At 31.7% G+C, this 15,237-nt stretch overlaps 2 protein-coding genes across 2 annotated transcripts in view; both read right to left on the reverse strand.

Annotated features, from left to right (window-relative positions):
- Positions 1-5,498: 5,498 nt before the first annotated feature.
- Positions 5,499-15,237, reverse strand: part of LOC127708016 (polycystin-2-like) — a 109,184-nt gene continuing 99,445 nt past the window's right edge. The window contains exon 2 of the mRNA XM_052212806.1: positions 5,499-7,143. Within this exon, the coding sequence (XP_052068766.1) occupies positions 5,768-7,143 (1,376 nt within the window). The 3' untranslated portion in view covers positions 5,499-5,767. The remainder of the gene's footprint in view (positions 7,144-15,237) is intronic.
- Positions 13,472-15,237, reverse strand: part of LOC127708012 (uncharacterized) — a 63,862-nt gene continuing 62,096 nt past the window's right edge. Inside the window, exon 23 of the mRNA XM_052212803.1 lies at positions 13,472-13,610. The gene's annotated coding sequence lies outside the window, so the exon portion shown is untranslated. The remainder of the gene's footprint in view (positions 13,611-15,237) is intronic.

Raw genomic sequence — 15,237 nt, forward strand, 5'->3', positions numbered from 1 at the left:
TAAGATATGTTATGAGCAACGAACATGTTCTGCACTATGCATTAACACATTCTTTTAACGTCAATGATGACAATGTAACTTTTAAACTTAGCCATGTTACTTTCTGTGCCTCTAATTAATTATATATATTTTATTCATCATGTTCATTGTAATTATTCATTTTGAGAAAAGATGAAACCTCCACAACACTTGTTCAATAAGAATCCTTATAGGTACACGCCCGGGGGTACTGTACATGATGAAATAATTAACTCATTTTGTTTTATCAACTGTTTTTAAATGGCAACTGTTATGACTCTGTGCATTGTTTCAGGAATATTAATTTAATAACATTGTTGTATTTTGATGATTAATTTTATTTTGAAACATTTAATAGATATTCACTTTCAATGCTTTATTATATTATAAAATCTATTCATGTATGTTGTCCATGACTCAGGAGTTATTTGAAAAATATACTGAACATGCATTTTTGCTAAATAAGTCAATAAAATTAATAAGTTTCACAACATTTTATATATAAATATTTGATTTGTAGTAAAATTCAACTTGAATTATCTCAAAATTCTATTAAATAGTTTTATAATAGTAATTATTGTACATCGGCATCGCCCACAACGGGTACAAGGTAATTAAGTAAAACAAGGGACATACTTATAAACCAGCGTTAGCAAAGTTATTATATGAATATGGACATGTAAAGGTTGGTTGGTTGCTGGTAATAAAAAATCCAGTGACAAATTATTCATGCAAATTTAGGACGAGACAATTATCAATACATTAACATTATCATACAATATGTATAGGTCCTGTAATAGGCCATCCTGCACAACCAAACCAATGCACCACATGTTAGGGTTTAACAGTAAGACCATGAACAGGGGTGGATCCAGCCATTTTTAAAAGGGGGGAGGGTCCCGACCCAGGATAAAGGGGGTTCAAACTATATGTCCCCTTTCAAATGCATTGATCCTCCAAAAAAGGGGGGTCCAATCCCAGGAACCCCTGGCCTCGCCAATGGATGAAGACCAAGAGTAACCTTTTTTCTTTTCCTTTCAATTAAGTTTGTCACTCTTTGGATGTATTTGAAGTACATAAGTCGTAAGGGTTTAAATGACATAATTTCATAAACATGATAAAGGGGAGGGGAATGGTGTCATACATGAATTTCAACGATGCATAAACTTTTTACAATCCTACATCCTAACGTTGCATTAGAACATGCCACTATGCACGAGTGCGATGATATAGAACGTTGATTCATACCTTCAAAATCTTGGATCCATGATTATTCTCAAATTCTGATGGACATGCTTTAAAATATTGTTCATTTCTACTCACCGATTGCAATATTCAGAGCAGCTTATATTGTACTGTAAGTTTCCCTTCTACGATTTTGTGTAAACTATAGTTTGCCAACCTGCTTTACGCCGACAGATAAACTGGACCCCTGCTGTTGTTTCAATCTTATCTACACGTGTCGAAGTATCAATCAGCGGGTGGCCAATTAAGCCGACAGAATGCAACAAATAAGGCTACAGTAACGTTAAATCGTTTACGGGTGAAGAATTGTTTTCTGTTATTTATAAAACTTGACAGATTTGATTAATTATTATCGAAAAATGTCCCTAATGGATAGTAACCAGTTTTATTATGCTGTATAATATATATGTAACTTAGTCATATTCTTTAAATTTACTTCACATACACCGACGGAACATTTTCACTTTCGCATAATCATCATGATAATTTATCAAATATATTTCAAATATAAATTTGAATTTATGAATTCATAAACCATCATCTCCAATAATATATAAACTCTATTTTTAAACGAAGGCTTCTGGTATGTAAAACAAGTTATAAAAGACTCTAAATAGACAGAATAAAAAAATGAAAGATACCTTTAGGAAAGTCGAATGCACAAGTCAAACACGATCGCAAAATAATTAAATAAACAACAACAACAACAATATATATTTTTTTTAATATGAAACATGTTTAATAATTACATAGGAAAAAGTAAGAATTGAAATTGTTTTATTTTTTTAATTAAGTAGACATGGTAAACTATCAAAGTAACATAAACCGTCTTCTTTCTAATTTGTATTTTACTCTTGAAGGGGAGCAACCCCTGATACACACTGGGAAAGTTTCACTCGTTTTGTGTCCAAATTATCAAAATCTGAACACGACTGAACACGGTCTGACAACATCTTGACGTAATTTTGTATCCATGGTCTGATTTCGACTGAATCAGTCGTAACGGATCTTAACAGCTCGCTAGAAGATTCAGTCTTGTTTATCTTGACATGCCTTAACGGACTGATTTACCTGATGCGACTATCGATCGGAACGGCGTCTGAAAAGTTCTTAAAAGTCTTGACGTTTTTCTCTAGCGGTAAATCCAGTCGATTAAGATATGATCAGACCAAAATGACCGTTTCAGACTGAAATCGTGCTACTAGTGTAATATGTATACATTTTCTATTGTTTGATTACTTAACTATGGAATACATCAATACAACGCTTATAATATAGTATGGTCCACTGGGTGCTGAACTCTTGAAAAAAAACAATAGATATGCACTCTTTAGATCGAAACATTATGTCTGAATCATAATTCGAATGTTATGGAGATATTCTCATCAACTTTAATTTTTTTTACATTAATTTTTCATTGTCGTGCTGAAGTATCCGTAACACAAACTGTAAACTATTTTAGGATTATTTCCACGGACACAACTTTTCTTCTTTATCTGATTATAATATCATTACATAAATGTTTCATAAGAATCCGTTATTTTGATTACAAGACAAAAGTCGCAAGGTTGGGCAAAATGATACTTTATTTCTTTAAAGTGCAACATCCATGACTTCACATTGCATAGAGAAACAAACCATAACACGTATGATTTAACTTTGTTTTAAGGGATAGCAAGAAAATGTAGTTATAAGTATTGCCTGACTGCATCTTTTTGTAATTGTATATATAGAATTGACCGTGCGCACATTGTCAGTATGAAGATGTTCTCCGATTCATCCAAAATGTGCCTCAGTAAACGCATTTACACTCTCTTTAAATTAACAAAATAGCATTTAATTCTTAAGTATTTGCAATTTAAAGTTATGTAGAAAAAGTAGTTAGAATAATGTGTTTCACATCCTTAAATATATAAAAAAAAAAAGCTCATATGTAGCATATAATTTCTCAAGTATTTGAAATTTGAAGTTGTGTAGAAAGCTAAGTAAGAAAAATATATTATGACAAAAATACCAAAAGCACCTTATTTCACCCCGGTATGATTGAATGTCCCTTTGGTATCTTTCGCCTTTCTTTTACAGATTTTTTCTATTTTCTCAAATTCAGAGCAAAATGTAGGATGATTTACGATCAGAATACTTATAACAGAGATGTAAACGACGAAAGTCGGACATTTCAAAAGTTTGTTATATTCATTTATATTTTATTTATATTGGCTTACTACGAGAAGATCAACAATGCTACATGCTTCCTATTTTATCCATTTATAGAAGTTATATTTGTTTTCTTCTGTAGGCTTTTGATTAAAATTGATTCCTTATTTAATCAACAATAAGGCAATGAAAGAGTGTGAATCTGTAATTACTCAAAAAAAAAGCCATATCAAAATTTAAAGTTAGATTTTTTTGAACATCCTTGTTCCAGCATTATTCCTTTAAAAATGAAAAACACAATAATATACAAACCGACACCATTCTTGAATTCTAATGTTTTTGAGGTAACAACTGTCTTGAATTTCATGAATATTTGAAAAAGTTTTTATATATGCAATATTTGAAATAGGTTTAGTTGATGTGTTTTCTTCGGTTTTGGTTTGAGACCCGGATTTGTTTTCGCTTAATTGATTTATGACTATTGAACAGCGGTATACTAATGTTGCCTTTGTTAATTGATATTTGTAAAACTTCAACCTTAGACTGTATCTAAATGTAGACTAAATCCGTAATGATTGAAAATTTTTTGAAAATTAAAAAAAAAAATTGATGTCTAAAATTAACTCATTCCATTATATTTTTATAGTTAGGGTATTTTGCTTGTGATAGAGCGGTCTACAAATTCCATTTTATTAATGCTTTATTTTGTTTGTCTCATTGGCATTCATACCATATCTTCTTTTTTATGTAACCCTTATACTTATCTTAATTTGAATTAATAGGAACTAAGAAGAGAGTGCTAATGGCCTTAAAATCCATAAGGAACATAAAAAAAAGATGTTTTCAACGATAAGTCACCATACAACTTTCAACAATGGGCACAAAAAATTTGAAAGCTCCAGTATGACACAACAAAACAATCCCAAAGAAAAGACCAACAGCTGTATTTTGCTACAGCAATGTACGAAAAAACATATATAATAGAGAGCAACCAAAGACAACCAATGGATTACATGTTCCTGGCTTGTTTTCAATAACTTTACCTTTAGTAGGCCTCAAATGTGAGTATTCATATGCTTTGTGTCGTAATTCATAACGCTCGTTTTGAACTTCATTAGCAAGCGCGTTCATTCTTCTTAAATTTCCTGTACCAAGTCAGGAACACGGCAGTTGTTATCTACAGTCCGTTTCTATGTATGTTTGCGTTCGCTTTTTGTTGTAGTTCAGTATTTCTGTTGTTCCTTTGTTTTCCTCTTATAGTTGAAGTGTATCCCTCTGTTTTAAATGATAACCCGGATTTGTTTTTTTTTTCAATCGAATTATGACTATTGAACAGCTGTATACTACTGTTGCCTTTATCTATTCCTTAAATACAAACTGTCCCAGCAAAGTTATGATGAAGAACGACTGAAATTGTCTCAACTTTAGTTTTACGATCAACATCATAAATACGTTGACCGATACGATGTCGTTGTCGCAACACTTTGGCGAGATGTTGTCGCAGTCTGATATCTCTAGTTACCAGTTTAGTCGTGTGATCTGTAATCTAGACGACTGTGTTCTATTTCCCATTGTGACATTTTAATTGAGTGTGAATTCGCATGTGGCGGGTAATGTATGCATAGTAGGAAATGCTTACTAAGTCTTTTAGAGTTCATGGTATTCCCCAAGTAATTGTTAGTTACCTTGATTTGTTTTTTTCTTATCGATTTACAAGGTTTGAACATCGATAAATTACTGTCGTCTTAATTTGGAACAAGCCTCTCCTATGGCAGTTGTATAACAAGACAAGAATAAAACAAAATGTCAAAATCACTTGGGAGGTACTTGACTATCAGATCGACTCAAACCACAAGAAACAAAAAACAAAAAACGACACAAAATGAAGGCTCGTATCAAACACGTTAAAATGCAGAATAAAGTATGAAATTGAAGAGCGTTATATACCTTAAATATTAAATGTTTTGACAAAAAATACAAATGAGGGGATAATCTATTCCATAGTAGAACATACTTAATATAATATATGTATCACATGACACGAGGAGAAATAATCTAGAATGCACTGGAAAAAAAGACTATTTAATAAGATGTAATTTAATATTATTTTTGAAACATTTCTCAAACAAAAGACGATAATGTCATAACAAACACAAGTTTTTTTTGTGCACAGTTAATTCCAGAAAAAAACCAATTTGAATGTGCTATTCCATAATCGATTGCCTCAACTGTTTATGTAGTCGTTTTATATATGGTCTCGTTTTTATACAAAAAAAATGGTATACATATCTCATTTTGCAATGTAAAACATAATTTTAAGTTCCACTATAGTTCATTGATTAAATAAATATTACTGATAAATACGCCTTGGACGTACTTTCTTTTTCGGTAAGTCTTCTTTCGGTTTTACTATTTCGACCTGTTTTGTACCATCCTGACGTATTATTAATATTTGCTTTGGAACTTCCTTACTCAGTTTGTAGTCACGTGACAACTTTAGCTTGTCGTTTGTTTGGGTATCATTTGGTGCAATAATGAAACCAACAGCCACTTTCCAGAAGCCTGCTACAATGTTTGTGATGCCGTATGTTGACCGAATAGGTTTGTTCCTAACGATTGTAATACCTACATTTAATGTTGCATTCATCATTGTCATTAGAATCCACAACAGAAACAGAACGAAGAAGAAGTAATACGCTCTTCCCAGAACCGGCTCCACAGAAAACAGATCTTTGATGCTGTTTTTACCGATAATAGCATTGACCAATGTCGTTGATGACACGAATAAGTTTTTGTATGTTTCTAAATGCCTGCCAAATATTAAATGTCCGAAAGTTACAAACGCTATATACACCATCAGAAACATAACAAAACACCCACAAAGATCACGACTCACGTGAGCAAGAACCTTTCCAAATTGATTTATTCTCTCATTGTAGCTGAGAACTCGCATGATTCGCACTGTTGTCAGAAATATAATGAATGCCAAGAAAACGTTAAACAATTCGTCCCATGACGCAATATGACTGAAGTTGACGAATTTATTCTTATCATTTTCCCATTTGTTCATAGCTAAATTAATCATTATCCATCTACCGATATACATTACGGTAGCAACAAAGAATAAAATTATAATTAATATGTCAAGAACATGCCATAATTCCTTTAACATCTTCTTTCCGTTTCTCCGAAACAAAAGACATTTATGAACAGAAAATATAATTATTCCAAGTAGTACAGTAATTTCAGAAATAAAGATAAACAAACCAAGGCTTCCGACATGTTGATAAGGCCGAAACGGTTTGATTGATGTACTTGCAATGACACCACCAGTTTCCAGAAATTCGGTCAAAAACGCGATGAAAACAAAAACATTGTCATCTACGTTGTACACAGTGAATTCTGTAAACATGGCTCTTGTTTTACGATCTATCCATGTGTATTTATACAAATCATTAAGAATCAGACGTGATATGTTGTAGTTGACGATGAATTCTGCTATGTATCCACCACCGCCATAGGTAGAATGTAGTCCTGTGACCGGAAGTCCCCAAATATCAACAGACGACACAAAGTTCCAGGCAGCAGATGTCATATTATATACAGCTTGACCTCTGACACAAGGTCGAGGTTCCCAGGCTACGCAATAGTTTCCATCATCCTCTCCGTAAATGGAATATTCCTCATAACAGGTAAAATTATCCCAAAACTGTTTTCTACATGGCTCTGAAAAAGTTAAAACCTGCATTTATATAACATGACTTTAGATAAATGAATTGCACATTCAGATGACAAGACAAATAAAGGCAACAGTAGTATACCGCTGTTCAAAACTCATAAATCGATAGAGATCAAAACAAATCCGGGTTACAAACTAAAACTGAGGGAAACGCATCAAATATAAGAGGAGAACAACGACACAACAAAAAACACAACATTAAAATGTAACACACACAGAAACGAACTATAATATAACAATGGCCATTTTCCTGACTTGGTACAGGACATTGTAAGAAAAAATGGTGGGTTGAACCTGGTTTTGTGGCATGCCAAACCTCCCGCTTTAATGGCAACGTCAAACACAACACCAAAACGACAACATCACATGACAGGACCACAATACAAATAAATGGGAGAACATATAGGACAAAGAAACACACGAATAATAGCTAACAAAAGGTACTAGGCTTAAAATTCAATACGCCAGACGTGCGTCTCGTCCACAAAAGACCATCCAGTGACGCTCAGATGAAAAAAAGCTTGAAAGCCAAAACAAGTACAAAGCCGAAGAGCACCGAGGACCAAAACGTCCAAAAAAATGCGCCTAACACGGCCAGGGTTTTCTGCCTGGGACAAGAACATCCTTATTATTTAGAATAATTTATAATTTTGCAAACAGTAAATTTTATAAAATGACTATATAATAGATATACATGTTAAAACCGAAGTGTGGACTAACTACAGAATAAAAACGGATACATTACATAAAACAACTTAATCCAACATATAAAAATACACAGCCGAGTTAGCCAAAGCATCAACGCACAAAGTGACGTCACATTTGAAATTCTAAAAAAAACACACAAAGTGACGTCACATTTGAATTTGTAAAAATATTTCCCAAAAATAAGATAGGATAAGAATTGATTCAAGATTAGATTTGTAATACTGACATTACATTTATTAATAACAATGAAAATTACAATACTTATCAACACGGAGCCTTGGCTCACACCGAACAGCAAGCAATAAAGGGCCCAAACAAATGACTAGTGTAAAACCTTTCAAACGGGAAAACCAACGGTCTAATCTATTTAAAAAAACGAGAAACAAGAAACACTTATGAACCACAGACTAATTCGAGTATTGTTCAAACTTGGTCGAGCATGGTTCAGACTTGGTCGAGAATGGTTACGACTATGTCGAGTATGGTTCAGACTCGTATAAAATGGTTAATTACTAGTCGAGTACAAGTAGACTGTTGTGTATGGCTCACACCGAACAGCAAGCTATAAAGGGTACCAACAAATGACTAGTGTAAAACCTTTCAAACGGGAAAACCAACGGTCTAATCTATATAATAAACGAGAAACGAGAAACACTTATGAACCACATCAACAAACGACAACTACTGACCATCAGATTCCTGAATTAGGACAGGTGCAAACAAATGCAGCGGGGTTAAACGTTTTAATAGGTACCAATCTTCACCCTTATCTGAAAGAATAATGTAACATCGCAACATAGAAAAACACACTATAAAATATCAATTGAAATGGCTTAACTCAATCAAAAGACATATTAACACGAGTGAACATACACTGAACGCATAAATTTGATCTATGACACAGTGTAAATACAAATCAATAAAATAAGTGTTGAATAAATAAAGGCAACAGTAGAATACCGCTTTGAGATGTTAAACAATTTCAGAAAAACCACAATAACCTTGAACAAAATGCCACCAAATAGAATAATGTACACAGGTAAATGAAAATAATTTTGCTGTAAGGTGTACAGAATAAATGGAGAACGGAAATATAATTTACAAAATAAATAATTTTGTTGTTCATAGTACGAGAACAGAAGTGAAAATTTATAGTCATACCAAACACTTATCAAAGCTGGTATATATTAAAAATAGAGAGACGAGATATCACCCTAAATAAGTAAACATTAAATAGCAAAAGAGCATTACAAATAGTATCAACAGGTCAAATTAACAAAAAAGTACGATTTGAGAGTACTCGCAGTTGCTGACAGCTATAAATATACAATGTATATCACATTTAAAATAAAAATAAAACAAGATGACCAAAGGAAGTAATTTCTGGTTGGATTAAAAAGATATCATGTAATAAATTAAGTTTTCGTTTAATGAATTTTTATATACATGATATCATGTTCACATTGCTTTATGTACATCAAAAATACTAGAACTTTCAACCCTTATTCGAATATCTTAAATGTTATTCAAATTTTGTTTATCAAACTATATATAAAATAGTTTATATGGAGCAACTTAGTAAACGTTCACATTGACACCTTTGTTTTGTAATACAAAGAATGTAATAAGATAAAAATAATAAAACGTTCATAGCAATCCTTGGTAACCTTTTAAAAAAGGAAATGTATTCCAAAGTTGCAGTAGAAATTTATTTTAATTAAATTTAAATACTTTTTGTCAAAATTAAAGACTTAGCATACAAAAAACACTTTAATAAGTTTTAATTACCTTAGTACAGGTGTGTTTTACAGGCAAACCCTATGTTTCTTAAACTCGTGTATTACTTATCTTGTGAATTCAAAAGGCCTTGTGACTTTAGTTTAAGAGGATGTTGTAATTTTAAATTGATTTTATTTAAAATTTATTACTCTCTGACCAGGTGTGATCTTTTTAATCAGTGTGCCCCACGCAGGTTGTATTACTTTATAGTTTACCCCTATTCAGAAGAAAAATATTATTCATTTCTTTAATTTTTTATCCCTTTTTAAAATATATACATATCCCAAATTATAACAAGAATAGATATGAATCTGATATATATTAAGTTTAACAATGACAGCGATTTTGTTGGCTGTTGTTTACTCATTAAAAAGATAGTTATACAAGGTAAAAGGACAGAAAGTCATAGGACAAAAAGTCACAGGCCATAAAGTCACAAATTTGATACGTCAAAAAGTCGCAAATTATTTGTTGACAATTGTTTGAATATATAAGAGAAAGATCTTGAAATATTTTCTTTTTATAACATATATTCATTTCTTAAATTAGGAAATTGTTCAGAAGCCTTGATAAATGAAAATTGCATAAATTTTGATTACATAGTTGCTTTATATAAACCAGTTTAAGAAAAAAAAAACAAAAATATTTGTTTTTAAATTAGTGTTTTCTTGTTCAAAGAAACATAATTTCAAACTGAATTGTAACTTTTTGGCCTGAGACTTTTAGTCCGTGACTTTTTGTCTTGTGACTTTCAGTCCTACATTCTTATATAACTATTGTATGTTTCAATAAAACCTATGTAGTTTTTATTTAGTAATTTAAGAAAATCAATATTTGTTTAAAAAAACAAATGCCAAACAAAGAGCACCTTAATAATGTGTTATTTCTTCAGTATAGGTGTGATTTTCAGGTAAAAATAGTCTTTTTCTTTTTATTTAAAAAGACTCAGACTTTAAAATTAGATAAATAAACTATCTTGATTTGATAAATCTGAGAATCATGTAAGGATGTAAAAATCTGTTTATATATATATCCTTATTTTATTGTGGCTGTTGCCATGTCAGTTTAAAAGAAAGTTATTTTACCAATCAAAATTATAAAGGTAGAGGTTATTTGGTCGAGTATGGTTCAGACTGGTCGAGTATTGTTCAGACCTTTGGTCGAGTATGGTCCAGACTGACAAAAATAGATCGAGTATGATTCAGACAGGTCGAGAATGGGTTAAGACTGTTTCAGACTGGTCGAGTAATAGTTCAGACTATTTTCAATAGCAAAGATAAGGGTCAAGTACATATCAGTACAGTCGAGTATGGTTAAGACTGGGTCGAGTAATATTAAGTAAAATTCAGACTAATTCAGACAGGTCGAGTACAAATCAATACAGTTGAGTACAGATATCGGCCATTTCAGACTTTTACTGGTTTGTAGTGATTATAGAAATCCAGTTAAAATCATTTGATGGCTTACTTATTTTACTAGTTTTGTCTTTTCGTATACAAGTGGCGTTTTTGAGTTGTTATCTTATATTCACTATGGCAAATTCTTCTGAATTATGTGAAGACTGTCAATCTGTAGGTTCATGTCTTGAATCATCATCTACCTTAGTATTGTTTACGTATATATATATTATAGCTTTCAAATGTGTAGTTTGGAGCGTTCCCGATAATGGTAGATCTAGAAAAGGGCTTCGGATGCAAGAAACTTATAATTTGTTATTTTGATTCACCATTTTGTGTGAATACCAATATTGTTTGATTGAAATTTACTTATACAGTAAAGAACAGAAACAATTACATTGTACTAAGATAATTGATGCCAGAGTAAGCTGCAATCTTAAATTTCATTGGTCAGAACTGGTCATTAAATTCATTATGTATCGTACCTTGAATTCCTCTTAGTTGTCTCAGTCTCATTGGACCAACACGAAAATTTACATAGTCTTGTGCATACAATCTTCTATCTGCATTTAGTTGATCGCCATTGGTATGGTACCGTGGAAAAAGAAACGGAATAAGGGTCTCATCGATCCATACATATAAATTAGATGCAGTTTTAACCTGTAAAACATTGTTATAGTTTTATGATATATGACAGAAGCTATCAGGTGAATTTCATAATTTGTGTCTTAGTTACACATATTGAATTCTGAATGTATAACATTAACTACAGATTATTTGGTTATTACCCCCAAAATAAATGACGAGCCTACATGTATTTTAAATTGAATATAACAAAGGAAATAATAAAAAATTTGCAAAATGAAAAACTCAAAAATGTTCTTAATTTTGAAGTTATTTTGTACAACATTTGAGAAAGTTTCAAATTGTCCATGAATAAAATCCTATAACTCTGGTATAATAAAATTGGAAATTGCCAATATTGAGACAATAATAAGACCAATAGAATTATGTTTTGAGTTTACAAACAGACGGAAAACAGTATGCTATAATACTCTGTGTCCAAGACGGGCGTATAACAACGGATTGAGGTAGTGGATCTAAGTATCTGTCAAATAAAGGCAACAGTAATATATCGCTGTTTAATAGTCATAAATTGATTAAGTAAAAACAAATCTGGGTAACAAACTAAATCCGGGGAAAACACATGCACTATAAGATGAAAACAGCGGAACAACAGAAACACTGAACAACAACAAAATCAAACGCCAACATACATAGAAACGGGCTGTAGATAACAACTGCCATATTCCTGACTAGTTACAGGACATTTTAAGAAAAATTGTGGGATGAACCTGGTTTTATGGTTAGCCAAACCTCCAGCGTATATGGCAATGCTAAAAATACAAACTATTCAAAGATAAAAAAGCGTTTAATTTCGTATGTCAGATGCGCTTTTCGTCTTCAAACATTTCGTCAGTTGCGCCCAAATCCTGGCAGTAACAAATAAATCATTTTAGAAATTGAAGAGCAATGAAAACCAAAAATAAAATAGAAAAAAAGCAACAATGGAGACTTTACAATTTTGTGAATAGTAAATTTACAAAATGACATATTACAGAACAGCAGTACTGACTATATGGCTTGTGATTTGCTAGGGAAAGAAACGCCTACAAGCAGTGGTATCGACTAAGTAGTTGTGAAAGCTAATAAAAATACCAGACTTAAAACGTAGTAACCAGAAAGGCTGGTCAATTATTTCGATTAAAAACCGATAAGAATAAGAAATTGAATAGCTATAAAACAAATTATTTCAAAAAGTTGTGCAGAACTTGCTTAAGACCATCTGTAACTACACAAATGTATGGTAGAAAAACCACAGTACTTTTATTTCAGAATAAACTTAGCAAAGGAATTTGCCTTGAACTGCAATAATGTCTCTTCAGTGATGCTGAAGGCCGAAATATTTGAAAATTCCAAACCTGGACCTAAAGTATAGCGAAATAGTAAGTTTATAAGTAGTCACACTACCTTATTCATAATTTCGATGTATAACGTGCCTGTTCTCATAACTGATTATATCATAAATATTGTAAATAACGTTTTTGCTGGTATCCCATGCCTCAGCATCGGATATCCTACCAGCCTTATGGGTGTTTATATGGAAGCATTTGCGATTTGTTCAAGATGTTTTAATTCTTAATCGAGCATGTCTATTGCCCTTATATTGTTATCTGGTTGTATTCTTCTCGTAATTCTTTCCCATAGTTTGCATTCTAAATAAAAAAAGTACTTGAAACAGGAAAGACAACTCACCTGATCATACTTTAATGTTGAATCGCCTGCTGGGATATTATTCGATGTAACAAGATGCTGCTCTAGATGATGTTTGACGTTATACCATCTAGAATCTCTGTTACTAAAACTGATACTATACAAAACAGCAAGGAATATCATATATAAAACAAGTTCTATCAATATCTCTTGCATTTTAAGTCGCTGCTGTCTTTTTTCTTTCAATGTAGCAACTTTTTGGAATTTCAATGGGGCTTGCTTCGTTTTGAATACATCTAAAAAAAACCAGAACTAATCAAAATTATGAAAAACAATATTTTATAGTAACATTTGATTTTGTAAGCTTTAACACCTATAGTAATATTTAAGATTTTCCAGGAAAAACGTAATCAAATATAATATACCAAACACTGTTCAGTAAGACTATTGTATTTCGTGTATTGATAATTAGCAAATTCTTATAATTTTCGAAGCTGTTCTTATGTTATATCTTTTTCATGATTATCTCTTAAACCTCTTTGGGATTACCTATTTATTAACTTTTCTATACGTGCAACTCTATTCTATATCGATTTTACAATAATATATTCTTTTTAGAACACCAAATGCTTATCAATTCAAAACAATGCTAATAAAAACTGCGCTGAATAAACACTTCCGATAATAGTTTAAGACCTGGAAAGGCAGACAAGTGTGTGATTACAACCAATGGAACCAAACGTGGGTCAAAAATTAATGTTTGATACACATTAAAAAAACTCACGAAAGATAATATTTTATAAATGTATCAGTGATATTTTATCATCATGTTTTGCTGCATATTTTACTTGATACATGTATGCGCATTAACCTCCGATACAAGTGGGTATAAACATAAAAGAAGGTTGAATTCAGTTTGTTTTCAGTACTGATCCTCATTTCCCTTTGTCACCAGTGTATATGAAGTTAAAACTGAAAATAAACTAGAGGTCCCAAATAGCATGTGTAGCTCACCTAGATCGATGTGCATTTCAAAAATGGCCAATCTCCAAAAGACTAAAATAATTAATGAATAAAATTTCTGAAAATCAGGTGTTGCTAATCATTGTTTTTTTTTACATGTTTTCTTTAGCTACTATAGTTTTTGAAAGATATGGTTAAAATGTTATAAATCCTTATTTAAGAAAATTTACTCCTATATCCGGTCGACTGAAAACTTCGGCTATCTGACCTATTTCTAGTTCTTTTTTTTTGTTTTTTTGCGTTGTCTCTTTCTTCGTTAGTTTTTGTTTAAAAAGTAAGAATAAACTCAGAATAGATTCGAGGATTACAATCCTCATTTCAATGAAATAAGACATATTAAAGGTCGACGGACAATTTCGGATATTTGACTTATCTGTAAATCTGATAATTCTGATTGTTTTGTAACATACAGTTTTTCCATTTCAACAATTGTGTTTGCCAAATATGGAAAAAAAAATGAATACTCATCATTTAAGGTTAATAACTCTCAGGAGTCGTCTGAAAAATTCAACTATAGACTTATCATTATGAATGATTCATGAAAACGAGTTAAGATCAGATGAACCATGTTAGATGAACAATCATTTAATACACCAAATATAGTTAACCTGTTGCGTATAAGTCCCTCTGGTATCTTTCTCCTCTCTTTTATAGTAACTGGAAAACAGACCAATTCCAGAAAACAAATCTTTGACAAAAGTATCATTAAAATGAGGTCATGATCAGATGCACCCTGCCAGAGAGACATGTCCACCCCGAAATCCTTCCATACAACACTTATAGTCACCTTTTTGCTTATATGTCGTAGGCAAATCAAAAACCGATAAAAAACAATCCTTAACGAATTCTTTATTGAGTCGACAAACAATTTCAGCCACGTTTACTTATTTACAGATTTTG

Source organism: Mytilus californianus, unplaced genomic scaffold (assembly GCF_021869535.1).
Source record: "Mytilus californianus isolate M0D057914Y unplaced genomic scaffold, xbMytCali1.0.p SCAF_7, whole genome shotgun sequence".
NCBI lineage: Eukaryota > Metazoa > Mollusca > Bivalvia > Mytilida > Mytilidae > Mytilus > Mytilus californianus.